Source organism: Ixodes scapularis, unplaced genomic scaffold (assembly GCF_016920785.2).
Source record: "Ixodes scapularis isolate PalLabHiFi unplaced genomic scaffold, ASM1692078v2 PGA_scaffold7__128_contigs__length_106722199, whole genome shotgun sequence".
Classification (NCBI taxonomy): domain Eukaryota; kingdom Metazoa; phylum Arthropoda; class Arachnida; order Ixodida; family Ixodidae; genus Ixodes; species Ixodes scapularis.
Genome location: NW_024609882.1, coordinates 14,047,604 through 14,074,483, shown reverse-complemented (window position 1 = coordinate 14,074,483; position 26,880 = coordinate 14,047,604). Strand labels below are relative to the sequence as shown.

Sequence of the window (26,880 nt, the reverse complement as noted above, 5' to 3'; positions counted from 1 at the left end):
TGAAAACACGCACAGCTATCCGCCTGACATCCCACCCCGAGAAACAAAACCACTCCATAGAGTAATATAGTAAACGTAAAGAGAGGACACAGGAGCCGATTCGCGGCCCAGATAGTGCGTTTCATACCCTCCGCTACGTGGCGCTTTTCTGCAATTTGGTTAAAATTAATTAAAACTCTTTCTGTGAAAAGTATTTATTTTTTAAATGGTAATGCTTTAAAATTGTTTAAAGTACTTAAAACCACCAAATAGTTTAAAGTCACGTACGTCACAAAAACCACGTGATGAATGGCGCCTGCCATGGCCTGCCTGCCTGCACGCCGTCGCCTCTACATCATTCTGCATGGCCTCTGCTCGTCCCTGCGTCGTTTGCCTGTGTCGTTCGTGCCGTACATCTGTGCTTTCTGCTGCATCATGTTCGGTCGACTTTGCATCAACCAAGGTGACGCATGACCGCCCGCGTGCTCGCATGCTCGGCGAGAATTCGTGGAGCCGATTAGTTCGAGCTTCTCGCGTTGTTGTTTCTGCCGGGCTGTCTGGCTGCACTTGAACGTGTGTGCAAGTAGATTTTCGATGAGATTGTTTTAAAAAAAGAATTTAACTTATGACCCTGCACACGACATTGTCCATGGTTTACAGATGACGGTGTTGAACGAACCTCTAACATTGCAGGTAGAGCCTTGGTTGTTACGCTGTCTGAAATTTCCAGGAGGTGCATTTAGCCCCTTGCAGACACTGCTGTGCACACTCCAACGTCTTCTGTTTAACGCAGTCTCCTTATTTCTCGAATTCGGGAGCTTAAAGGGGCGGTGCAACGATATTCAATTGGAATGTTTTTCACTTTACACGAGCTTAATGGCACTAGTGGGACTCAAGGATATTCGCACGCAACGCCACTGACCAAGAAATTCCTTTGTTGCGCTGTAATTTCGAGGACAAAACCCAGTGTTTTCATTCAATCTCTCCTTCGAAAAACCCAATGACGTAGCTGGGCGGTAGCAGTACCGCCCAGTGACGATATTTGAATACTTGGACCCGAGCATGGCGTGGACATTCGATTTGGGCTCGTGATAATCGATAGCTCGAGAAACATTCGGGTAGTGTCCTGTGTCCAATCGCTGCAATGACGACAACAGCCGAGCCATAACAATGTTTGGAACTCGGCGCGTGTCCTGTGCCTTGCCAACCCCAGCGCATGGCTATGATCAACATTGGCGGCATATAATCGGCTCCAGATCACGGGGCCGCTTGTTCTGGCTGCGAGTTGAGGGGGTGAACTATGCTTGTTTTTCTTTATTTTTTTCTGCGAGTTCGATTGCGTGTGGCGAAAACGAACGGGTATTTTACAGACCATTAACGTCGGGGATTCGTTCTAAGCGGTATTTGCGCAAAATACAAATATCAGTGCATCGCCCCTTAAGACTGTTTGCTTCACAGTAAAGGCTGTGGTCTGTGGTTAGGGGGCTTCAAACGTAAGCTTGGTGTGTGTGGTGATATGCCATTTTTTGAAGTTGACAACGAACACGTTTACTTTGTCTTTGATGTTCCGCACCTTCCCAAAACAACCAAGAGCAATCTCCTGATTATAATGCAATTAAATGCAAAGGTGCAAGCGAGCTGGACAAGCATGACCTGGCCCACACACTTTGCATTGGAAATGAGGTCATTGAGTGGTCTTCTATTGTTGAACTTTATTGTTCTATCCATGAGATGACCTTGCAATTGGCTCCGAAAGTTACTGAGAGACACATTTTTTCAAGAACTTTTCGGTAACATGGAAGAAAATTGTGCCCCACAGGTACTGAGTGCCTCACTCTTTCTTGGCTGGCTGCCTTTCATTTCATTCAGCAACTAGAAAATCACTTTCTTCCCACAATAAAGAGTGTGACACATGTTCGAGGAGTGTGTGACGCCTTGTATAGCACACTTTGAGGTCTGGATGGTTTTAGCCTTTGCCCAGAGGAGTACCACAAAGGGTTTTTAAAATTGTTTTGCAGAATACGCTTGTGTTGACATGTTTGATTTCATAACCGGAATTCGGACAAAGTTCGGTTGCACTCTTCAGTGGCTTGTAAGAACGAGACAGGTTTAACTGTTAATAGTGTATTAACAGAGGTGGTTGCCAAACCAAAAACAAAAAGTGCTTATTAAGTGGGCGGTGCAGCTTGCTCTCCAAATATTTGTTTCCCCTTTTTCCAGCGAATGTGTATCACGGCTCCCTAACAAAAATAGCTGTCCACTTTCTACAAAATTTCGATAGAACATAGTTTATGGAGGCTAAAAATATTTGAAAGAAAATGTATCCACTTTTGTATCCACTGTCCATAGTTTTTTAGCCGCTTTTTTCTGAAGCCATATTTCTTTTCTGAACAATTTCGGGGAATGTTTAGGGACGTTGAATCTTTTCAGATTTCCAATAGAGTTCTCATTGTTTGGTAATGGCTCGCCCGCAGTGAGTTTGAGGCTATGCAAATTGGTGTTTTTTTTATATTTGCCGGAAATCGGGAATTTGTACTATCCGGCGTGTGCTTCGCACTGTTATTAGGCTGGTAATTATAGCGATGACTTATTTATTTTTGCACTTACTTCCGGTACCCGAGTCGGCGTCAAAGTGAATGTATCATACAGCGATACAGCATGTTCTGCGTGGAAAGGTTTTGTTAACTTGGTTCCACTAAGAATCTATTACGAAGTGTACGATATGCCGAAGTCCTTCATACTCATTTATTTTTTGTGAGTATCGATCTCTTTCGTATAAAACATACAGAGCTTCTAAAGTAAATCATGTATACATGAATGTGGTCCAATAAAATGTGTTCGAGCCACTTACTGTTGTTGACCCCAAAATGCTCCACCAGCCAGGAGTCAATGCGGCGATTGTGTAACTTCAAGCCTTACAATAGAAAAAGAACAAGAAATATATATACTTCTGCTTTGTGAAGTAAGTTGAAATATTGTTTGACACATTTTGCACGGACTTTACCGTAAAAAATGAAGCAAAAGTGCGTCAGTATTAAAAAAAAGAACTAAAAGAAACAGCGGGTTCAGGAGTCATGGAGCTTCCGAGAGCCGAGCGAGGCGGGGAGGAAAGAGAGAGAGAAGGGTACCGGAGAACCGGAGCAGAAACGCCCAAACCAAAACCGAAACTAACTTTACCGGAAACGGAATCAGATTATACTTAATACCGCCCGCTAGGAGCGCTAATTGTCACTGGTCTATCTGGGCCGCTGGGGCCTATGGCAGTGTCCGCTCTTTACCTTGTGTATATTACTCTATGACCACTCTGCCTAGACGGGTCTTGCCGTCTCTGGACCACCACAAGCGCGTTACTGAAGAGCGCATGCGCGCGGAGTAATACAAAATCAGAGCAGCGTGCGTGGCGAAATGGTGGCGCCCTCACGCGGCGCTCGTCGAACTAGTCTTGACCGTCCAAACGAGGAAAACAAGCCACAACACCTTGGTTGAGTTTTTTCGATGTAGTTAAAGAACGGATGTACTTACAGCTATAATTTTAATATAATTGAATTCCGTGTTAAATTCCGCAGATATCCCACCAGACACATTTGTAGTTAAAAATTCACAGGTTTTTAAAAACGCGTTTAACGTAAACATGTCAAAACAGCCAATTCCGACCGATTTCACGATTTAATATAAAATATAATAAATTTTTTTATGAAAAATATGCTCGGTGGGATAGTTGGACGAAGAATCAATCTTTTTATAGCAAAAAAGTTTGAAAAAATCGGTGTAACGGTTATTAAATGAGAATTTTCGTAAAATGGCAGAAAATCGCGTGTATTCTCTATGGGGCTTGGAGGAGCGCTCCCTCTAAATCGGAAAATAATTTTGATGTAGCCCACTCGGCAATAACCACTGGGCAGTCACCGACTCTACCAAAACCGAAAAGGTTATTTTCTGCAATGAAATGGATCGTATCTGGCCCGACCCTCGAGAGGTCATTTCTGGTTGGGCTACCTAAACCCCTCTATAGCAACGCCACAAACCTGGCGATGACGTACTCTATCGGCACTAGCGTATGCCACTGAACGTACAATACTTAAAGGGCAACTCCACTTCATTTTTGATATTTAGAAAACTATGTAGCCCTCTTCAGTATCATATAGGAAGACCCCATGTCAAATATTACGATCTAATACCGTCTATATATTTAATAAACTGGCCAGCGAACCTTCAAGCGAGCCAAGTCGCCGAAATCTGTCAACTCTAGCGTGCGGCGCGAGGCGCAATCATCAGCGCAGTCAATGCCACGGAGTTGGAGCGGCCAACGTTGAACCACTACGTCAGAGGCATGCATACTTCATTCTCACGTTTTGCTTGTTTTTACTTTTCAGAGCGAAATTTAGCGATGACGTCATGAGTTTCTCCTCCCGGTGTTGGCTGACCGGGCGTTCACATGATCACCGCTGCCCTGCGCGCTTATCGGTTTGTTTCTCCACTCCCCTTCTCCTCTTTCGTCTTCTACCCTTCCGCCTCTCCCCCGGGCCATCACCGTCCACGCCATGCAAAGCAACCTGCCCGTGTCCAAAAAAAAAAAAAAAAAAAAAAAGGACCTGCTTGCGTTGCGTGTCCTGTTTCTCGCTCCCGCCCGAACGTCACAAGACCACGTGGTTCGACGTGAGGTGCCCATGACTGTGACGACCCGAAACCAATGTTGCCTGACGCAACCGAAGTTTCGGTTTCGGTATCTGCTGATGTTTAAATTAGGATTACACAAATATTATTCCACATTTCGCGAATCCGAAGACGTAGAGTTGTTGAGTATTACTTTGTGAATGTGAATCACATGGAAGCCTAAATTTTTCGGAATTGAGCGGAGTTGCCCTTTAATAAATTAATGTTGATGTCCAACTTTACAATTGCTCGATTGATCACGAGTGTTAGGGTAATTGAAATGTAATAGAGATAGCTAATGCTTAAAAAATACTTCCTTTAACTATGCTTAATGACTAGCGTGCTCTTTCCTTAGTTCGAGCTCTTCCAGAACCATGGATCGGAGCTTGCAGTGGCGTACCTAGGTGTAGTCGGTGACGAGTGTGAAGTCTTCGTTGTGAACCGCGACATGTCCGTTTGTGTGTCGAAATATTTGGAGGAGTAAACGGTCCGTTTCTGTTTTCGAAACACTTTTTATGACAGGAAGCTTCCATTTTCCATCGAGGGGGCGCTGTTGGGCGTGCCGCAAGTTCCGTCGACTATTACTCTTTGGGTCACGGGCGGTAGAGCACGTTTGCCGACGGCAGAGCGCACGTTCTGCGGCCTCCGACACCGGCCGCTGCGACGATTTGGTGGTTACTCGAGTGACTGCACCAACAACAAATGCGAGCGTGTTAGCTGGTTAGATTATCGGTTACTTTGACAGCAGCTCTTGCGTGCGAAATTCTTAAGGCGTGCCTTGGAAGAAGCTCAGGCTCTACGCTACTCTCTACCAACACGGAGACGTCGCCCAATCCGTCGGCGCTATGCGAGATGCAAATGAACCTGTTGCGGCCAATCGCGACTTCTCGTCTGCGACAAGAGCCTCTCGACACCCGTCGTTCGTGTGCCCGAGCGTCGTCCCAAGATAAGACGTTCGTCCACGCACCGTGGTTGTGACCGTCGAGCAACGGGGATTTTGTTCGACGATAACTTTGTGTTCCTTCTCGGTGCCGCTTTGATTGCGGAGGTTGCGGCATTTGTACATTGTTTTTGTACCAGGATGAGGAGCGCCACGTCTGCGACGTACGGGCGCGGTAGTCGGAAGAGCGACGGGAAATGCATTTACGGAGTCAACACCGATGCGGGTCCTTCCAGACTTGCCGCGCAGCTACCCGAGCCCTCTGGCAAGGGCTGCGTGCTAACGAGACGGTGACGAGGTTGGCAGTGCCTGCCGAATGAATGGGGCTGGTATCGCTCGATCGGGACTTGCCGGCGCGCCGATGACGAGTGGAACGACGCAAGGGTTCGGCCAACGCGGAGGTTGAGCATGGGCGGTGGCCGGGGGAACGGGGCCCTCCCCTGAAATCCAGTCGACCCCAGAATATACACGCGCAATATCCCCCCCCCCCCCCATACCTGGCTCCCCCGGTCGTGGACATTCCTGCCGTCTAGAGGCGCCCCCCAAAAAATATTTCCAGCTAAGCCACTGACGCAGGGTTTAAAATCCGAAATCTAGGGTGGCAGTAGAAAGCATTGTTTTTCAACCGCACAGTCTCCTCTCCGCGGGCCTCGAGGAAAAAGTTCCCGTACACCTTGTCTGCTCGAGAACACTCGCCAAATGTCTCCGTCGTAAGGCTGCCGACCCACGGTTACTCGGTGCAAGCGCACGCTAAGTCGAGGCCTCGAGGTCATGGCATTTCGCTCTCGACGACGGAAGCCGAGCGTCCGGACGTCGCGGCCCGCTCGAAATTCGAACGGTCGCGAATTCTTTTTATCGGAACTAAATGCTTGCACGAGCGTCGGCCTCAAACCTCAAATCACTCGCCGCTTCGGCAGATTTGATTTGATCCGAGAAAGCGCATTCCCTCCGGCTATCTGCGTCGTCCGTTCCATTATGACGCCTCCGTCCAGCGTGTTTGGCGTCCCGTTCCGCCTGCCCCGTGCTCTCAAAATGGCAACAAACAACGTTGGAAAAGTGGGAGTGACGTCCCGGCAGTTGGTCGTACGAGTTGCGGCAAAAGGTGGGAGCGAGCACTGGTGGAGCGTTGAGCCGGAGAGCAACCTGCAGCAGAACAGGCATTCATCCACCAGGACCGCAGCCAGTGACAACGTGACCCCCGTATTGCACGACGGAAACAGCGGGAGCACTTTTTCGGACGAGGTGTATGCGCCGTTTGGAGACGGGGCCAGTGCCGTCGAGAGCAGGCGCCTCCGCCTCGGACGCTGCAGCGTCCAATCGGCAGCTCGGGCTGCTACACCCGGCGCAACGTCGAAAACACGAGCAGGTTCAGCGGGCGTCGTCCTTGGAGCCGGGCGGCTGCCGGTGGGTGGAGACGGCGCCGCAACGCTTGTCCCAGCACACGACGAGGCGCGCCATGGGACGCGCGTTGGGGTGCCCGTGGGGCCCCATGCGGGCACCCTGCTTCCAGCTGGAGCGGAAGGACGCCTGGCGGCGGCGGAGGCGGCCCCCCGCCGTGGCGTCCGTCTTGGGCGGGAACCGGCCGTACAGGTACGTCAGCACCTGCGTCGCGCCGTTTTACAAACGATCGTTCCACCTTTCGCATTCGGTTCTTTTGGTCGTCGATGCTCGCGCACTGCCCGTTTTCAATGCGTATATTTATTTATCTATTGAGATTCCCTCGAAGCCCAGAGGCATTACGGAGGACAGAAAACAAATGATGGCATATAAACGAGTCTATCGCAGAACTTTGGAGCAAATTACTGGGCAATTGTTTTACGTGTGAAATGTTCCGGTATCGCTCTGGAAAGTTAGTGAGCCTGGCGCCTACGCTTGTGGCATTCTCGTTGGATAACTCAATGCGTGGCATGTAAACTTGATAGCAGTTCCTAGAATGAAGATGCTGGCACTAGTCAAAATTTTTCTTTTTTTTTGCCTAGTTTTCTGGTCACATGACCTCCCTCATCAGGCAATCTGCATCCAGCTTCGTGGCTTCACAATTATCTCGGTTTCACTTTCGGGCTTTATCGAAATCTGAACACCCGTCTCACTAGACGAGGAATGTTTAACGTTAAAAATGCGGTAAAATCATGAGCGGTCGAGGATTAACAAAAATGGTTGGTTATTCTCAATTTTAAACAAATCGACCGACGATAATGATGGTAAAGATGTGAGAAGGCGGTTCCATTCGGAGGACATCTCGGAAATGGTAGAGTCGCGTTAAGCTTGCCTCCGACCTTGAATTGACAGTCTATGCGATGCTAAATATACGGAGTAGGAAGAAGCTTATCTTTTAGAGCAGGGTTAGAGTGACGTTGACGTCATATTTTGGGACGAGAGGAAGGGAGAGCTTAGCTTTTGGCAAACTGGACAGTGTTGATACAATGATAATCGAAAAAGCAAAATGCGCGCCGTGGTTTTGGATAGCCTCAAGGTTTGACACAAGCATGGTGTGACTGGGTTTCCAGATTGATGCAGTGCATCCCAATTTAGAATGTTGAACGAGCGACTAGCGCAGCTCTCGACCTTGTTTTCGTGGGCGTGTCTGCATAAATGGAGTGTTATAAACCCAGAGGCCGACTCTAGAATTGGCCGTAGAAATCGACTGATTTTGTCAGTGGTAGAAATGTGTCCTTTAGCGCGACACTTTACTTTGTGAAATTTCGAAGCGTAGCTCCCGTCTCGCAAAAAACAATATAAACATTTTCAACGGCAGATGTTGACGCAGGCCGCCGACTTTACTGCGCTTGTGGCGTCAACTCTCGATAAGCGTAGCGAGCATAGAACGTCATTGGAGCGTAAATGTTTTCGACAGAAGTCTGTCTGGTTGGATGGAACTATAGTAATTTAGTCACCTTTAAAGGGGCGGTGCAACGATTTTCGGACTTTAACCGCAGGAAATAATCTGTAAAAAAATGAAACAAATGGAAGGTCAAAGTCTCTCTCAACTCTCACGCCGTCTTTGGAGTGACGTCTCGAGGGAAATGAGCTGGTTTCCCATCCCTCTTCAGACACTGCTTCCTCCACAACTGTGGACTCTTGAAGGCATCGCCACAGTCGCAACAAGCGACGGACACGCGAGTGTAGCAGCGGGGGGGTCTTGTTGACTTCTGCATGTCCTCCAGAGACGTGTCACCGTAGTTTCCTTCACCACCATGCGCGGCTGCAAATCGGCAAATAATACATTTTTTCTTTGAGATTACGCGGCGGAAGAGCAGTTTCTAGGGACGGCACATTTTTTGTCACTTGCGCCTAGATAAACAATATAAAAAATACAAACTGCAAATTCTTTCAAGATTAAAATGGTTGCACTACCCCTTCAAAGGCCGACCTACAGAATTGTCTTCCGCCGGGAAGAAAAGCGGTTCCCAGATCTCCATTCCCTTACCGCAGGATGGGTCTCTCTCTTTCTCGAAAGAGTTTTCTCTTTCGGCCTTTAAGAACAAACAAGCAGGTTTCGAAATGCTTGGTTGGAGTATTTCTTCTTTATTACTACACAATGTCATTGTATGCTCGCCGCATCCATTGGGAGATGGTACTTGGGACTGTTGTAACTCTCTCAACATTGTGCAGATATTATAAAAGAGAGCCAAAAATTTGCGAGGAATGTCCGCGAGTGTGTCCAACTTGAGAAGCGCAATGTTCTTCCGAACCCAGCCTGGCGTCCCGACCTTCTCCTGCCCGGCCACTCACCCCGAACATTGAGAATCCCAGCAGGGAGGGCAAGAAGGCCAGGCCCTTGACAGAGAGGGGGTACCCCAGGTAGCGAGAGTTCATCAGGATGTCGTCTTCCATCAGGCTCTCGTTGGTGCGGGGGTTGAGCACATTCTGCCGGTTCTCCAGCGTCCACAGTGTTCGGTTCCCTGAGAGGCGAGATACCCTGTACTGGATCTTGTCCCCCACCGGCGGTGGTATGGCAGCAAGTGTCTACCGCTTCCTGATTACCAAATGCAGCCCCTTAATTGTCTGCTTTTCATTTTTATGCTCGGTGAAACGCGACATGCTCATCTGGGTTACGGCATTGCCGACGAGAGTGCACTCCCTGGTTCTGCACACTAGGTTATACTGTGGCCTGTTCCAATGGAATATAGTGCAGGGGCAAACGTTGCCCCAGCCGGTTTGGTGGCGCTCCCTTCGAGGGCTCAGCTGGCCAGAGACTGTCGGGGACTCGGCAGAAGCGTTCTCGATAGGAGCAGACTCGCGAGAAAGAACCTCTCAGAATGGGCACACCAATCGGGCTGCTCGACGAATGCTCACCGGTAGCGAGCACCGCATAGCTGGCCACGGTGCGCACTTTGTTGTCTGTCCCCGTGTACTGTCCGTAGTCGGGGGGATAGTAGAAGATCTGGTTTTTCCACATGTTGAGGTCCAGCAACATCACTATGATGATGATGCCGTAGTTGAACCACTTGCCTGCAGTCGGAAGAATGTTTCAGCGCAGAAGTCCTCGCGATTGTTCGCCGCTACGCCGACAGGGCAGTCCAAGCTACTAGCTCGCCAGACAAATAGGTCGCCAGTCTTTCGTCGGCTGGCATCCTCCTCCACATGTATGCGCAGAGAGCTCGATCGCGTGGTTTGAGACCGACGGTTGTCCTACGAGCGCTTCCACTGCCCCGCCAGCTTAGTGGCGCACAAAGTGAACTAAGAGTCGCTGTAACTCACCGGTGATGTGGAACACTATCTCGGGCAAGTGAACATATTTCTGAAACATTCTGTACTTGAACGAGGCCGCGTGCATGCCTGGCAGTTTGATGTCCAAGTCACAGACGAAGTGTGGGAAGTCCCAGTCCTGTAAAGCGATGCACAGTCGCACACAATTCATTGTACAACGTGTAACGGTGGCTGAAGCCACCGAATAACGATGGGCTACGTACCGACATTCGTCCCTCTACTAACAAATGAGGGTGCCAGCACGGAGCGTAAAACAACGTGCAGCTACTGTACCATGCAGCTTCTTGGTGCATCCACATGAGCTTTATACATTACGCGACACTTATCGCGAATACATGGGTGCATTTTGCTAAAACGCAGTGCTGACAAACAAGAGGCGTTGCTGCCTGAGTAGGAGCTCCGGATGACCCCTCTTTCCTACACAAGGAGGAAAAGCCACTATCGTGCTAACCCTGCCGCACACTGTACGCTCCGAGCCTCCCTCCATTCGAAAATGCCATTTTTGACAGAGTCGGTAGCATTGAGCGTGAAGAGCTTTGCGTTTACAACTGAAAGGAAACCAAGTTTTTGCGCTTGGTACACATGCGAGCATATCTCAAGGGCAGACGAGTGTCTACAACAAACACCCATGGACTCGGTTGCCATTAACCCATCACCTCACTTGACTCTCAACTGCAACAAATTCCACCGAGTGCCATGCATTTGAGGATCTGTTAGTGAGGCTGGCAATGTTCACCTGCATCACGATCAGCAGGTCCATGACGAGTATGAAGGAAGCGAGGAAGGCTCTCGAGAGCTCGGTAGTGGCCACAAATTCCCGGTTGAGGTAGTCCCAGGAGATGTAGTCGCTCACAATGAGGCTGATGACCACGGTGGACAGGATGACCGTGCCGGACCAGAAGACGATGATGCGCGTTCTGCCGTGGCTCTGCCAGAAGGCACGCAGCGACCTGGCCCAGCTGGGGTACAGCTGGTCTTGCAGCATCATGTCTGTCACCTGTGCCCGGCGGGAAGGTATGCTGCAGGATGCTTAGGCGGTTGGCTGGGACTCCGCTATTGCGGCTGCATACTGGACAACTGGTACACCCTCTCTTCGTGCTACATTTCTCCTTTTTTTAAGGACACAAAGCCTGTTCTACTGAGATTCTTATTTCGCGGGTCGGGACATCTGTTGCATCGTATAATGGTTGCTTTGGCAACATTGGTAATACACAGCAGGGGTTCTCTCAAGCGATGCCTAGAATGATGGCAAAGCATTATTGCAACGAAGCGGTGCAGAGGCCTACGGGGATTGTGCTGAAACTGGAACATGTTTAGACATTCCAGAAAGAACTCTTGGGAACCCCGTGGTTACTCGAGTTGTAAGCCTATGGTCTATAGACCACACAGGCTATTTCCGAGCGTACGCACCATCACACTCTTTCGCCGTCCTACTTCCCTACTAAATCCACGCATTTCCTAGCCATTCGTCGACTACTGCATGGTTTTGTCGTGAGCCGAAGAAATCCTAATTTCTGGGTTGATTATGGGGCGTGGAAGTTACCATCCAGGCGGTGAGGAAGTCGCCAAGCCAGGTTCCGCAGGCGGCAAACTTCATGAAGTTGGCGTTGGTGATTCCCATGAGGGCGTTGATCCGGAACAGTTCTGGCTCCGGGTAGGCACTCATCAGGAAGAAGTTGTACACCAGGGAGAACATGTAGACAAAGATGACCATCGTCAGCAGCATGATCATCCAGGTGCCCTGTTCTTCGCGGAACATCTTGAGTCTGCACAGGTTTCCTGCATGGACGGATGGAGGCACTTGCTCTTCAGAATGAAATGATCCATGGATGGAAACCTGTATGGATACGGATATGGCCTGCCATTTACTGGAAACAACATGAAACAGACCAATGGGTCTCGCATCCAAAGTTTGCGGTGACAGAGCACCGTATATCGTGGAAGGACATTCCCAACGGCCATTAGTGTGCCACAAATGTTTATTTTGGAATACTAGGTATGTTAGGGGATATCTCTGTACCAGTCATCGCAAATGTCGGCTTCTGCAGTGGTGCCCCGCAAATCATCAGTTTCAATTGTTGAGATCAGCGAGGTTGTTGAACACTACGACACTTTCTGTGGAAAGCCGTACGAAGGCATCTATAGGAAAGTAAACAGTACTTGAACATCAAGAAAGGCAGGATGGTGTGACAGTTTCCCTATCAGGTAAACTTATTTCCTCATAGGGAGACTACATAGGGAATATATGTCCTGACTAGGGAAAACTCTACATTTGATGGCAGGGAAATGAACCATACTGTAAATTCAGAAAAAAAAAGTGGGATAATACAAACATCTCCCTCGAGGAGCCAACTTTTCGAGCATTCCTGGGCCCTTTCGCTATTATGGTCGGCAGTTTCTGAGCGCCCCAAAGCAGGGGGAGTACTCACGCAGCAGGAAGTGGTGTATGATGTACTTCCCGCAGACGAGCCCCCAGAAGAGCGCCACGAGCCAGAGGAGCACCTTGAGGCAGCGCCAGCCCCACTCGGGCGGGTACTTGGTGCACATGAAGGAGAAGACGTTGCCAAACACGGGGATCTCGCTCTCGGTGCGGCTGTGCGAGATGGGATCCTCCGCAAACACCAGGAAGTTGCAGAAGATCACAAAGTAAGAGACAAACAGCCGGGCGTACGGGTGCTGCAGGAAGTACCTGCGCAAAGGGTTTCAGTCATACTTCAAACAGCAGGGTGTGCAGGCAGTCTCGTCTTTACCAGCTTTCTAGAGCCATTTCTGCTTGTCCTCATGGCTATGGACGCCACAATTTTTGCATGTTTTCACAAAAGATGAAACGGCCTCTTCTTTTCCAGTTCAAGTATAGGGCCACTTTGAATCAAGGAACTCGGTTGCATCTTGCTTTTTATTTTAGTCATAATTTTCTTCACTTCCCTGCCTTTCAAACAAGCGGCTCCCCGTGTTTAACTCGAGGAATTTCGCAAAACTGTTCTCTGTTTCCTACCGACGAGAGCGAGGTAAGCTCGGCATTTCTGAACCTCAAAAACAGTAAATGTACCGATTTTAATGGAATGCAGGTGCAGCCAATAAAATATGTGCTTGACATTATCTCACCTTGTCTTACAGATATCTTTAATTTGTCCCTTTCGACTGGTGTTTTTCCTAAAGGTATGCAGATAGCTACGAGTCCAGAGACAAAAATATGATGTCCAACTACAGACCGATCTCAATATTCCCTGTTTTTTTCCAAGGGTTTAGAAAAAGTTATTCGTGTTAAGCTTAATAATTTTTGTGAAAAAAAAAAAATGCTACTTACAGATTCTCAGTATGGTTTTCGGAAAGGTCGCTCTACTGAACTGGCTCTTTTACAGCAAAAGGAAATTATTTTAAACAATTTTAAAAACAAGTGTCTAATTTTAGGAATATTGATTGATTTTTCTAAAGCCTTTGACTGGCTGAGTCATAAAATTCTTATGAAATTTGAGGGCATTCCCTGGCTCTCATAGAAAGCTACCTGAGTTTCTGGCATCAAAAAACTCTTGAAATAAATTAATATTCTTCAATGCTGAAGGCAGTTCGAGCAGGAGTACCTCAAGGTAGTGTCTTGGGGCCATTGCTGTTGAACCCATTTCTAAATGACATAGTTACTATCACAAGTAAGGCCTCATTTGCCATTGGTGCAGATGATACCAGTATATTTTTTTTTGAGGGAAAGACATTGATAGTATAATTACCGATGCAAATATATGCCTTGAAAAAATTAGTTGGTGGACTATTTCCAATTCTCTAATAATTGATGAAAGTAAAACAGATGCAATTATCTTCAAACCGAAAGGTACAGTGTGTAAGGCCACCACAAAATTAATGATGAATTCCTCGGAGGTAAAGTTGGTAACTACTGCTAAAGCATTAGGCGTGATTTTTCACGAACATATGTCATGGGACTCGCATGTTCAAACTCTTACTCTCAATAAACTTTCGAGCATCATAGGTATTCTATATAAGCATCGCTATATATTACCAGCTCGTGTAAAGCTTTTAATTTACAATGCATTATTTAATCTTCGTATATCATACTGTCATCTAGTTTGGGGAACTACGACAAGCACTAATGTTAATAAATTGTTTTTGCTGCGGAAAAAAGCAATTCGCATCGTAACTAATGAGTTGTATTGCGCACATACTGAACCTCTTTCCTGTAAAAGTAATGAAAATGAAAGAATATTTTAAATATAAGCTAGCAGCTATGTACATGGCATCACTTAAATTTCCTAATCATTCATTATGGCAAATTTCCAAATTAACTAAAAAAAATATTGCATACGATATGCGCAGTGCTGGAACCTTGAGACTACCACGTCCAAGAACTAATTACGGGCTTCAGATGATTCAGCACGCACTTCCAACAGTATTGAATTTTTTCAAAAAACAAGGTGTCTGCATTGAAAGTTTAAATAATAGATTGCGTGAAATATTATGCTCCTAATAACATACTTCTCGGTGTGGTGCATAAATGTTATTTTTCGTTTTGTTTCAAATGATGTAATTTTATCCCGCTGACCGATCTGCCTGTAGGGGCAGGGGCTTCGTCAAGCTGCAATTCTGCAGTTTTTTCTCCTGCCTACATCGCCCATTTTGTATTATGGGAGTAAATAAAATGAATTGAATTTTCTAATGGTACGCGTGGTTTATTTTCGTTAAAATTACTACGAAAGAATTTGCAGATCTGGTGCGTGCGTTCGTGCAATGCGAGCTTTTTCATGTGCCTCCTGAAAGCCTGCCCTCCCTAGAGAGAGAAAATAGATGTTGCGAGGAGTTTGTACGCAAGCGAGTGTCTGTATGTACAGATGCCACCCCCCTTCTCTCTCCACACTTTACTTCGGCCCGCTTAATTACAATTCCTTCCCCGTGAATTTCACGTCGCCCTGTTGGCTCTCCCACCCACCTGAAGTCCCTTTGCACGTAGAGGGAGAGCACGCTCTGGGTGTCCCCCTCGAGGTGGAAGTGGTGGCTGTCCCCCGGCACGTCGGCCAGGCTCAGGTCGGCCGAGGACATGTGGACGAGGAGCGGCCGCGGCTGGGGCCCCAGGCTGGCCTTGCGGGCCCCGGCCAGGCTGCACGGGGACGCCGGGCTCGAGCCCAGCGAGAGCTCTCCGTGGCCGGGGCACAGGGACAGGGAGCTCCTGCGGCAGATGCCCTGGCTGTAAAGGGAGGGGCCTCCTGTCTTTGCCGCCCTGGGGAGAAGGGCTATCCCCGCCTACCCCCACACTGTCCACAAACAAGCCCGCATTGAAACCGGACTCGCGCGAGAGGCAGCGTCCGCGCACATGCAGTACCGACAGCGCCGGCCTTGCTGCAGCCCGACGTCGCTGCAGTGCCCCCGCTGTCGGTGTCAGGTCGGTCACACTTTGATTTACTAGTTTCTTGATGGTGCTCATCAATACCTTCGCGATTGCTGTTGCGGAAAACAGTATGGAACCTTTGCCTAAGAAGGTTACTGTACCAGGTAGTGTTGACAAATTGCAGCGTGCCGGTAAGTTACAGAGATGAAAGGAAAGCGACATAAAGGACGAAGACGGGACAAAACATCCTTTAGTTGGAAAGATTTGCCCTTTCTGTCGGTTCTTTTTATGTACACATTGCAGAGCGCATTGGATAGAGTACAGATCACGCGGAATTTATCCCTGCCACTGTACCGGTAATGGCTTGTATGCATCGTATATAATATGAGGTATGAGAAACGGCGCCACTGGGGTGGCGCATGCGAGACGCACGGCAGCCCTGATGATGCTTCAAGCATAAAATGCAAGACGGTTACTTATAGTTACCGTAATACGATTTAGGGGTGTCTATTGTACTTGTTTTCACCTCAAGAACCATAGTAAAAAGGTTTGGCTCATCACGGACCATTACTAATTTCCCCCTTTATGTAGAGAATTAAGATATATATGTAGGTGCATCATCGGTTAGATATTTGTTATCTTGTCAAGAAGAAAACGCTTTAGACATCAAAAGCATCGCCTCTGCCCTCGACAACCAAATATTGCGAGAACTACTTCGCGCGGCGTTTGGACAATGCGCAAAACTTCTTTCTTCAGGTGAAAATGAGTATAGGTCAGTCACTCTTTCTGCACGTTGGACAGGTTACTGCTTGAAATGGAGTTACCTGGCACTTTCGTCGATGTAACGGATGTCATCCAGGTGCAGGTTGAGGTGGCTGTCCTCGCGGTATGTGAAGACGACCGGCCGCAGACGCCCCGAAGGGACGTCGGTCAGAGTAGGCCGCGAGCAACTGCCCTCCTCGGATGCGGGCACCAACCTGCGGGACACAATCCGCCCATAGGCATTTTTGGACATCGGAATCGGTGCCTGTCGCAGAACCATTGTTCGAGGGACCCTAGTCTAGGTCAACGATAATAATCCCTCGAGAAGGGGAACAAGGGGGACAAACACAAATCTTCAAACACAGCTAGGTGACTGGTGCGCGACTGAAAAAATTCGCCTGGTCCTGGTATTGAACCAGGGACCTCTCCATTTCCAGTGGAGCACTCTACCAACTGAGCTAACCAGGAGTTAGACGTCAGTAAAGCAAATGGGTTTTAACAGTTGTTACCAGCGGGGGTGAACGGCCTGCATGAGGTCTTCAGCAACCATTTGCAATGACCTTTCTCTCGAGTCTGTTAGGCGTTCCATTCTAAAACACATAGACAAATCGCCAGTCTGTGGATGGTCTATGGTGGAGGCCTCTAGGGCTATATTTCCAAGATGTCTACCAGAGATCTTGCAGACACCCTATAGGAATGCCTACATGTCCAAGTAAAGATGTCTTCAGGATGAGTACCCTGTCTCAAGGCAATAGCTTGTTCTGGTTGTTCCGAGACGTCTCTAAGTACTCGGAAGGTACGTGGCGGACAGGTGTACCCTTTTGTGAGGCATCCGCAGTCTGAGCAGAGGCTGCCTTTTCCCAGCTGTGCCTCCAGGTGCTCGATGGCCCTCTGGGTGGCCGCCGCCCAGGCCCCATCCTGTTCCGCCTGGTCCGCTTTGGTCTCGTAGCCTACAAGAAACGGCGAGCCAATGTAGCGGAGTGGGGCGGCGGAACAACGGTTCGCACTTACCCTTGTCGCCCGCTCGATCCGAGGGACCATCGGAGTCCGATGCTGTCGGCGGTCTTTCCATCCTACACATTGCTTGAGGTGTTTTGGGCCTTTGGTTGTGCGTGGGAGGTTGTTCAGCTGGGACTTATGCTGGCACTGTCACTGGCTCGGTTGGCTCTGGTTGCACGGCGCAGATACTGCATAGCCAGCTTCCTGCGTGGGTCAGGAAATAATGGCCAGTGCTGTCTTTCCGGAGGAACGCGGGGATCATGGCTGACCCCTTCAGTAAAACAGCTCCGCGCATGTTTTTGTTTCGTTTTCTTGACTGGAGCTTTGTATCTCATTTGAACTGATGAAATATGTGGCAGTCGGATCGTGCTGCTGGTTTTCGAGGCAACAAGTTGCAAGATTATTTTGGAAAGCTGTTCGCCAGTTTTGCTGAGATCATGATCTAACAAAAACGCTTTTTTGACTCGAAATCGGGTGTGTGTGTTTTGCACTAAACTAGAAAAAAAAAAAAAGTGTTTTTTTTTTTCGGTTTTTAATTACTTTGTTGAGTTTTAAAAGGATTACACCGTTACCCCCGCCGAACTTGTCCCTGAACTCTGTGTCACGTCAGAAATGGATAAAAAAGAAAAGGTAACATTCGTTTGACCCCGTTTAAGCATAAAACAGGTATTGCTCAAAACTCGAAGGGTTTCGCCCGTCAAGGAAGATGTTTGTTTCGTTTCACGCCGAAATTTTAAACGCGAACACTGACAGCGATAACTATGCTCCGAAGAGCGCACAGGAAGAAAAACTCACAGCGGCAAGTTGTCCCTGGAAAGTTCTCTCGCCGGCACAGCGCCATTGTAGTGCGGGAAAGTATGCTTCGTCGACTCGAAGGGGCAGAGTTCCTTGGCATTTCAGGTCGTTTGCCTGACGGCACGAAGTGGTACGCCAGCACGATAAGATATCGGCGATTGCAGATAAAGTCGTTTTAAGTAGCACCCGTTTAAGACCTGGGCGTTGAATATTTTTGACCGTAATGATAAGCTCGAGGGGGACGCAGGTGGTGATAGAGCAGAGGCAATTATGTGTTGCCTCGGCTAACCTCGACAATAAGGTGCTCGCCCTCAAAGGTCGTAGTTCCGTCATAATAATTAATGGTTTGAAAATAAAAAGAAAAAAAAAACGAATGATAGCGGCATTTGCTTACTAAGCTAAGCTTTCGTGCTTCGTGCCAGCAATTATTACTCCTTATTGTACGAAGTAACCAAAAATGACACGAAGGCACAGGTGGGCGGAAATACAATCTGCATGTTGCACACACTGAAAGTGCATTCGCGAGATTGCGGTTTCTAGCGAGAGATGGCGCTAGCTGTTCGCAGCCAGAATGCAGCCAGACTTGTAGCATCTTCGATCGACTCGCACCGGAATCGCCCTGAAACCTGGACAGTGCACACGCACTCCTCGGTCGAGTAGCACCAAGTCGGTGCAACATCGAAGACAAACTGCGCCGCGGCGGTGCACCGAGGCGAGCTCCACCATGCGTCACCTCGCATTTTGTTCGTTTTTTCCTGCTTAGGTCCGCGTGCGGGCGTGCGGTGCCCGTCTGCTGTCGATCCCTCTCTCGATTTTTATTTTTTATTTATTTATTTATTTTTTTTTTTATATATTTGCGGTTTTGGCGGTTTTACACGAAGGAACATCGTAGACGTGATTGTCGATGGCGTCACGAAGCGGGTGACAATCCCACAGGTATATGCTGCCCATCATTGGTGGTTCGAGGAAGAGAACCACCACTTAACGGCCGTACCTCGGTGTCATCGAAACACCTCGCAACGCTTTCCACGAAGTTCATACCTTTGGGGCGCTCATACCTTCTTTTTCTCATTTTTTTCCACTAAATTTAGTGGTTAAATTTCCTGCTAAATTTAGCCTGGAACTTTTCCCGCTAAATTTAGCAGAAAAATTTACCCGCTAAATTTAGCGGGAAAAATTTTCCCGTTAGATTTAGCGGGGAAACTTTCCCGCTAAATTTAGAGAATAAAATTTCCGCTAAATTTAGCGGGGATATTCACCCATAATGCAACGCGCGGTGACGTCATCATAGGAGACCTCCCATAATGCACCGCGCGGTTTCGTCGACGGCGACGCTTACGGTGACGCCGACGATGACGTTGCTCAAGCCGGAAACGGGCGCCTAAGTGCTGCGCTCTAAAACAAACGCTTCTCGAGAATCTGACTAATTGCAGGTAAAATTGAAAGAGGTCTAATTCTCAATGCTCTTGAAAGAACCGCCCTTATGTAATGGCTTAACTAGAGCAACTTTCAACTCATCCGGAATAAAGAATTGTCCAGAAATCCATTCGGCATAAACAGATTAATAGCGAGTTCGTTTCACGGCACTCGTGTCCACGCGTGCCCACTCGCGGCGTAAAACGAGTTCGTTTCGGCAGGCACTCCACGAGTAGTTGCACTCTCCAAGTTCGTTTCAGCGGCGGCACCCCACGCGTGCATGCACTCGCTGCACCGAGAAAATCGGGCGTGCGCCAAAATGCAATCCCGTCATGCCTCACTCCGGCGAAGGCGACGAGGAGCGGGAGCAGACGACGAGGGTTCGTCTGCTGCATGTGTCGCGGAACCGAAAGGAGAAAAAGTAGATTTTCTGATAGAAATCGCGTCCCGCGGGCAACAGAATCAAAAGCGAGCTTGAATTGTGAGCGTCTGCTATTTCATGAAAGAAGCAATTGACAACCCGTACTTTATTTGCAGGTTTTAAGTCGCTCTGTTGCCGTACAGACGCTGAACAATACAGTGTGTCAAGAAAAGCTCAGAACAAATGCACCAGCGGCCCCCAGATGTTTATCAACATCCGTGTGTGGGTGAAAAATTGAACATTTGTCGACAAAACTCTCTCAGCAGAAACATCTGACTGGCAAATAAGCAACAGAGAAAGCAAAACAAAGTGACTTTACCCGAGGCTTCGGCAACATCATCATGTTTAACATTTACCTACGTCAGCTAACTTGCCCCGTCGTATTTTGTTCGAGAAAGCTCTCGTTCTTGACATCCTCACCAAGGCTAATTAATATCTGATCCATTTGTAATGACGATTGAAATCGAAAGTCTCACGAAAAGTTTTGCTGGATATTCCGACAGACTAGTTTTAAGCCGTACCCTTTCAGTGGTTCACGCATAATACCATGCTCAAACGGATCAAGCTTCTGCTCGGACAGCATCATCAGTTTTCTTCAGTGTAAACGGTTATAAGAATTGAAAGATCGCAACCAGCTGCTTTGTAGACAGCTGGGTACGGAAATTTACGCCGTCTTCTGTAACTATCCCTACGACAGCTGACAGCCGAGTTGCTTGAAGTCATCGCAACTATAAACTACAGGTTGCAGCGTTCAACGTTTGTAGATAAACGTTAGTAGTGACTGCACTCTCGCATTCTTACCCATCACTCCGAACAGAAAGGCGCTCGTTTCGGTTTGAGCTCGGTACCTTTTCTACAACACAGATGGCGGCAGCATCAGTCTTTTGCACTCGGTGCATTGGGCGAGTTCGTTTGAGTCCAGTTTTCCGTGCAACACTCTGCGAGTGCGATGCATTCTGGGAGAAAACTCGAACGGTGTCAGTGCGTGTGAAACGAACTCGCTATAACATTCTGTAGTACCGAAAAATTACGTTGAAGTTCGTGCGTACAAATATTGTCTACAGGTGCTTTATTGGATTTTAGACCAAACAAGATGTAAAGATCACTAACAGTGATAGAGGAAAGTAAAGCTGACGCCAGTGTCATTAATTGTTTGAAAAGCTTCTGTTATAGCGAGATCGTTTCACGGCACTCGTGCCCACGCGTGCCCACTCGCAGCGTGGAACGGGTTCGTTTCGGCCGGCGCTCCACGAGTGGTTGCACTCTCCGAGTTCGTTTCAGCGCTGACACCCCACGCGTGCTTGCACTCGCTGCACTCGCTGCACCGATAAATCGGGAGTGCGCCAAAATGCAATCCCGTCATGCCTCGCTCCGGCGGGGCCGGCGAGGAGCGGGAGCAGACGACGAGGGTTCGTCTGCTACGATGTGTCGCGGAACCGAACGGAAAAAAAAAAAAAGTAGATTTTCTGATAGAAATCGCGTCCCGCGGGCCACGAAATCAAACGCGAGCTTGAATTGTGAGCGTCTGCTATTTCCCGAAGAAAGCAATTGACAACCCGTGATTTATTTGCAGGTTTTAAATCGCTCTGTTGCCGTACACACGCTGAAATATACCGGTGTGTAAAGGAATGCTCAGAACAAACGTAACAGCGGCCCCCGAGACATATATCACCATTGGTGTGCGGGTGAAAATTTTAACATTTGTCGGTAAAACTCCCCCAGCAGAAACTTCTGACTGCAATAAGCATCAGAGAAAGCTAAAGATGGTGACTTTACCCGAGGATTGGGCAACATCATCATGTTTAACATTTACCTACGCAGCTAACTTGCCCCGTCGTATTTTGTTCGAGAAAGCTCTCGTTCTCGACGCCCTCGCCAAGGCTAATATCTAATCCACCTATAATGACGATCCAAATCGAAAGTCCCAGTTTTGCTGGATATTCCAACAGGCTAGTCGTACCCTTTCAGTGGTTCACGCATAATACCATGCTCAAACGGATCAAGCTTCTGCTCGGACAGCATCATCAGTTTTCTTCAGTGTAAACGGTTATAAGGATTGAAAGATCGCAACCAGCTGCTTTGTAGACAGCTGGTTGCGGAAAGTTACGCCGTCTGCAACTATCTCTACGGCAGCCGAGCTGCTTGAAGATATCGCAATTATAAACTGCAGGTTGCAGTTGCCAACGTTTTGTAGATAAACGTTGGTAGCGACTGCATTCTCGCATTCCCACGCATCACTCGGAACAGAAAGGCGCTAGTTTCGATTTGAAGTCGGTACCTTTTCTACAACATAGATGGCGGCAGCATCAGTCTTCTGCACTAGGGAGGCTGTTCTGCACTCGGTGCATTTGGCGAGTTCGTTTGAGTCCAGTTTTCCGTCCAACACTCTGTGAGTGCGATGCATACTGGGAGAGAACTCGAACGGTGCCAGTGCGTGTGAAACGAACTCGCCATGAAATAACACATGCAAAGGAAAAAAAAAAACATTTTTTTTTATACAGCTTAGATGGAAAGAGAATGTCATAAAACGATTTTACAACGAAGAAAAAAAATTTAGAGCCATATTTACGGCGCTATACGAATTTGTAGTTGGCGCCCACGGGAATCGCCGCTGGTCACGTGGTAGGCCCGCGCGCCGCCGCGCTGCGTCGCCGCCGCCGCAAAGCCACGCTGCCGCCGCACGCTGAGCGTTGTGCGAACACAAGCGTACGCGTTTCTCCACGCCGCCGTCGCCGCCGCCGCCGCACAAGTTCGTCTGCTTCGGGCGCCGCCGCCGTCGTCTGACCGGCGCACTGATCTATCACGTCTGCTAGCGCTTTTTCAGGAGTTTCCTTTGGGCTCTGAAAATTACCTATTAATATTAGTTTTTTTTTTTTTTTGTTATACTTCAAACAAAGGTGAATACTCTACTTTTAGACGCGATAGGAAGTTTCCGAAAGAGCGCAAGCACCACGTGATAAATAAGGGCCAGTCACGTGATAAATGAGGGCAACTTTTCCGCGGCGCCGGCGGGCGCTAACTACAAATTCGTATAGCGTCGCAAATATGGCTCTAACCTTTTTTTCTTTGATGTAGTATTGTTTTATGACATCCGTTTTCCATCTGAGGTGGTTAAAAAAGATGTTTTTTTTTTCTTTGCATGTGTCCTTTAAAGGGATACTTCAACGAAATTTGAAATATTCCCGTCGTGTTCAAAAATAGGTTGAATATGATCAACAATATCCGTAAATGACAATCGCACGTTTGTATTTTGAGCCTGCAGTGGTGGCTGTATTTTTCGTTATAAACGCCCCACTCAGGCAAGCGCTCGGAGGAGGCCCAGCGGAGACCACGTGACATCCAACGCAATCGTGACGTAGGTCGTCTCAGGACGAGCAAAGCTACGGCGAGGCTGACGTCGAGGGGATGGCCTAGTCGTTCCAGCCACCGAAGCGGCTGCTTTTGTACGAATTTCGAGTGTCGGGTTAATCTTCCATAATCTTGTAGGGGGACAATAGCGACTTTTGCGACACACAAAAGGCATTCTCGGGAAGAGGGGAGTTCCTCCTTCCCCTCATCTCTCGTCGTGGCCGGAGGCGAGACACTCAACGTCACTAGCTGTCAAGGTTCCTAGACGGTCATTGCAAGTGAGGCGTTAGCGACATCCACCAGGTGCTCTTTGCTAATCGTTTAATTCGTTTTAAAAGTCCTTTCCCAGAGTATTTTTAACAAGATATCGGTATGTTCGATGTGATACTGCTCCTTTTAACACATATACACTCCGTGCGACGCGACCGGCCCGCCGCCGCGCGGCCGTTACCGAAGGTAGGCAGTGAGAGGAGAGCCCCTGCGAAGCGAAACCACGCCACGTACATTTGTACGCATTGAAGTCGGAGCGGTGCAGTTGCGCTGGGTTAACAGCATGAACTGCTGCGTCGTTAAGTGCTCCAATAGTTATGCGTCGTATCTCGTGAGGACAAAGTTTTACAGTTTTTCACCTCGCTGATGTTTTGTGGGACAGCGACAACGATGGAGCCGTGCCGTAGGAAGCGAGAAATTTGGTCTCCCGATCATGTCTGCCACTGTGTCGGCACGGCTGACATATTCTACACTGCCGCTCTGCGCTCTGCGTTTGTTTTCGCACCAGTAACGCCTACATATCTCATCTCGAACTGAAATGCCATCCCACACTCGCGGGTATGCAGTGCGAATTTCGTTGAAGGAATGCCCTCGAAAGAAGTTTCGTCCCCGTCGTACGTGTCGATAATATTTCCGGACCAGTATGGCACGCGGTCTGTACTTCATGAGGAAAGATTCGGACGGTACAAAAAGTGACAAATGTGAATCTAAGGAAAACTTCAATGAAACTTGGAATCACTGGACAATTGATATTTGAGTATGGAAGTTTGTGTGGTGTGCTTTCTTTTTTTATCAGCCTCCTTTTGGATGCGGAAACGCTGACACCCCGAGTCTTGTAGACAACAATTTTTTTTTTCTCGGCTTTAGAGATATTTATCGCAAAGTTATTCGAACTGGAAGTACCGTCCATTGGTCCCTTCCTACCCAGGGCTTAAAGTTTGGGGGCCTCAAGGAATCTCGCCCCCCCCCCCCCCCCCCTGATTTTAACGGATGGTCTGAGACCCTCCTCCACAGCCCCACAATTAGTGAAATCAAAATCATACCTTGCAATAAGATAGCTTGTTTTCAAGGATGTGACATTTGGGGTTGAGGGTTGCAGGTATAGCGTGGACGGAGTCAGCACTGGGGTTTATTTTATGTGCATCTATTCCATCTCATCAAAACTCCCCCCCCCCCCCTCTCCCCTACCTTCTTGTAGGGACCCCCCTCAATTTACGGGAACTTTAAGCGCTGTTCTAACCTGTAAAGTGTGCACCTCCCGGCCATGATGAGTGGTATTCTCTTGACGGCCTTTGACAGTCGAAACCGGTTCCCATTTAGTTACGCTGTTCAAAAATATTTCCACCTGGTTAAACAATGCCACCTCTTTTAGGTATAATAAGTTTTTTGTCAAGTTACGGTTGTCAAAGTACTTGTGTGCCGAAAATCAGCACCTCGCACAACCAGATTACTACACACCAGCACCGCAAAAGCCTTTGACGGTCGAACCGTGTGTTTTCTCGGCTTTGAAGCCACCTTTCGTAAAGTTGTTCCAATTGGAAGTACAGTGCACTAGTCCCTTCCTACCTGTAAAGTCTCCATCTCCCACGACGCGTGGTATACTCTTGAGAGCCCTTTCACGGTCAATACCGTTTCCCTTTCAGTTACGCCGCCCAAACCAAATTTCCGCCTGGTTTCTCTATGCCACCGATTTTTGGTATTATAACTGTTGTGTCAAGTTACGGTCATGTCCAAGAACCTGTCCAAGAAGACAACGTTTTGGGTCCAGTATTGGATATTCCTGACAGCTTTATTCCTTTATTCGTTCGACACAGCGATGCCGACGCTAACACGCTTCGTAGCTCAGGTGCTGCTGCTGCTCTTCACGGTGTCACCAAGTGCGTTGGATGGGGGCGTGGCCTGTCTATCGTCATGGCCGCTGGAGCACGTTTTCGACTTGGATTCCACAACGCAAGGGGAAACTGCCGTCTCACCTCAGCCGTGGCTCCGCCTACAAGACTGCCGCGTGATGGCGCACCGAGGAACGCTTCCGTTTCCGACTTCAGGCTGCCTACAAAAAGACCTACCACCGACGCAAGCCTCGGGGCACGACACAGCGATGCCGACGCTAACACGCTTCGTAACTCAGGTTGGTTACTTGGATTACGCGAAATGTTATCGCTCTAACAACGTAATGCTCTTAAATGTGTCGTGCCCCATCGACAGAAAGAGTCTACTAACACTCTATAGACGCGTTGTCTCTGTTGTGTTTAGCTGCTTGCTCTCGCTGCCCCATGACAGTGGCCTTCTTTTCCTAGACGTATTGCTGATGTTGTCTGGAGACGTCGAGCTTAATCCCGGTCCTTTCGAAATCGAAAGACTGGGCGAGCTAATCGAAAACTTAGCATCTACTGCTGAAAAACACCAAAACGAAACCCGAAAGAGACTGGACTCTATCGGTTCTGGAATTAATGAACTTAAACTGAAGGTATGTACTCTAGGGAAACAAATGCAGGAGATTAGCGCCATTAAGGACAGACTCGCCGTGGTTGAGAATACCATCAGTGGCGTCCAAAGAGACGTCCGTTACTCGCATGATAAAATCTGCACCCTTGACTCTAGTCTCGATGATTTAAATAACAGAATGAGGCGAAATAACTTATTAGTCAGGGGTATCCCAGAAGAACCAAATAAAACGTGGGAGGATACGGCTAACTGTTTGAGAGGCTTTATCAAGGACCATTTGGGTATAGAACCGGGAGAGATTGAACGTGCCCACCGCGTTGGCCGGAAGCAGGGGGGGTCAGCCCGACCGATTGTGGTGCGTTTTCTGGACTTCAGAGGAAAACAGAACGTACTGAATAATGCAAACAAACTTAAACACTCGCCTTCACTTAAGGTCTCTATCTCAGAAGACTTTTCGCCTAGGGTTTGCCACCACCGGAGCAAACTGTGGCATTTCAGTGCGCAGTTCAGAAATCAAAACATAAAAGTGAAACTTGTGTACGACAAACTTTATGTCGGTGGAAAGCAGTCCGTTTATTGTCCCGAGTCTGATGAAGTTATTTTAGTTCAAAAATTGCAAGCTGTGGGTCAAGCGATGACGTGACAGTCTAGAAAAATAGCTAGGCAGGATTGTGTTAATATCTGTGTACTTGTCGCGAACTTTCGCACTCTTCTGCAGTCGCGAACTTTCGCAGTCTTCTTTTCGGAAAATTTCTCAAACCCCTTTTTCGACCGCAACTAAAGAAATTGCAGCTAATAACGACTCAAACT

At 48.2% G+C, this 26,880-nt stretch overlaps 1 protein-coding gene and 1 non-coding gene across 2 annotated transcripts; both read right to left on the bottom strand.

The window, feature by feature from the left end:
• Nucleotides 1-4,872: 4,872 nt before the first annotated feature.
• LOC8052036 (transmembrane protein 117) lies at nt 4,873-18,449 on the bottom strand. Its single transcript, XM_042286483.1, has 12 exons — nt 18,171-18,449; nt 17,388-17,579; nt 17,194-17,326; nt 16,439-16,591; nt 15,219-15,473; nt 12,712-12,971; nt 11,826-12,061; nt 11,019-11,279; nt 10,274-10,400; nt 9,869-10,024; nt 9,305-9,474; nt 4,873-7,174 (listed from the first exon to the last, which is right to left on the bottom strand). The coding sequence occupies exons 2-12, from the start codon at nt 17,455-17,457 to the stop codon at nt 6,941-6,943; spliced, it is 2,055 nt and encodes a 684-aa protein (XP_042142417.1). The 5' UTR covers nt 17,458-17,579; nt 18,171-18,449; the 3' UTR covers nt 4,873-6,940.
• On the bottom strand, nt 16,772-16,844 carry Trnas-gga. The gene has a single exon. It is a non-coding gene; the product is annotated as a tRNA-Ser (tRNA).
• Nucleotides 18,450-26,880: the final 8,431 nt, after the last annotated feature.

Bases quoted from the DNA above. Each gene is read 5' to 3' on its own strand.
- LOC8052036 (XM_042286483.1), bottom strand. From the start codon at position 17,457: ATGTGTAGGATGGAAAGACCGCCGACAGCATCGGACTCCGATGGTCCC. The intron at 12,062-12,711 runs GTGAGTACTCCC...CCGTCCATGCAG, and splicing joins CATACACCACTTCCTGCTGC to GAAACCTGTGCAGACTCAAG. The intron at 9,475-9,868 runs GTGAGCATTCGT...CTCGCCTCTCAG, and splicing joins CTATGCGGTGCTCGCTACCG to GGAACCGAACACTGTGGACG.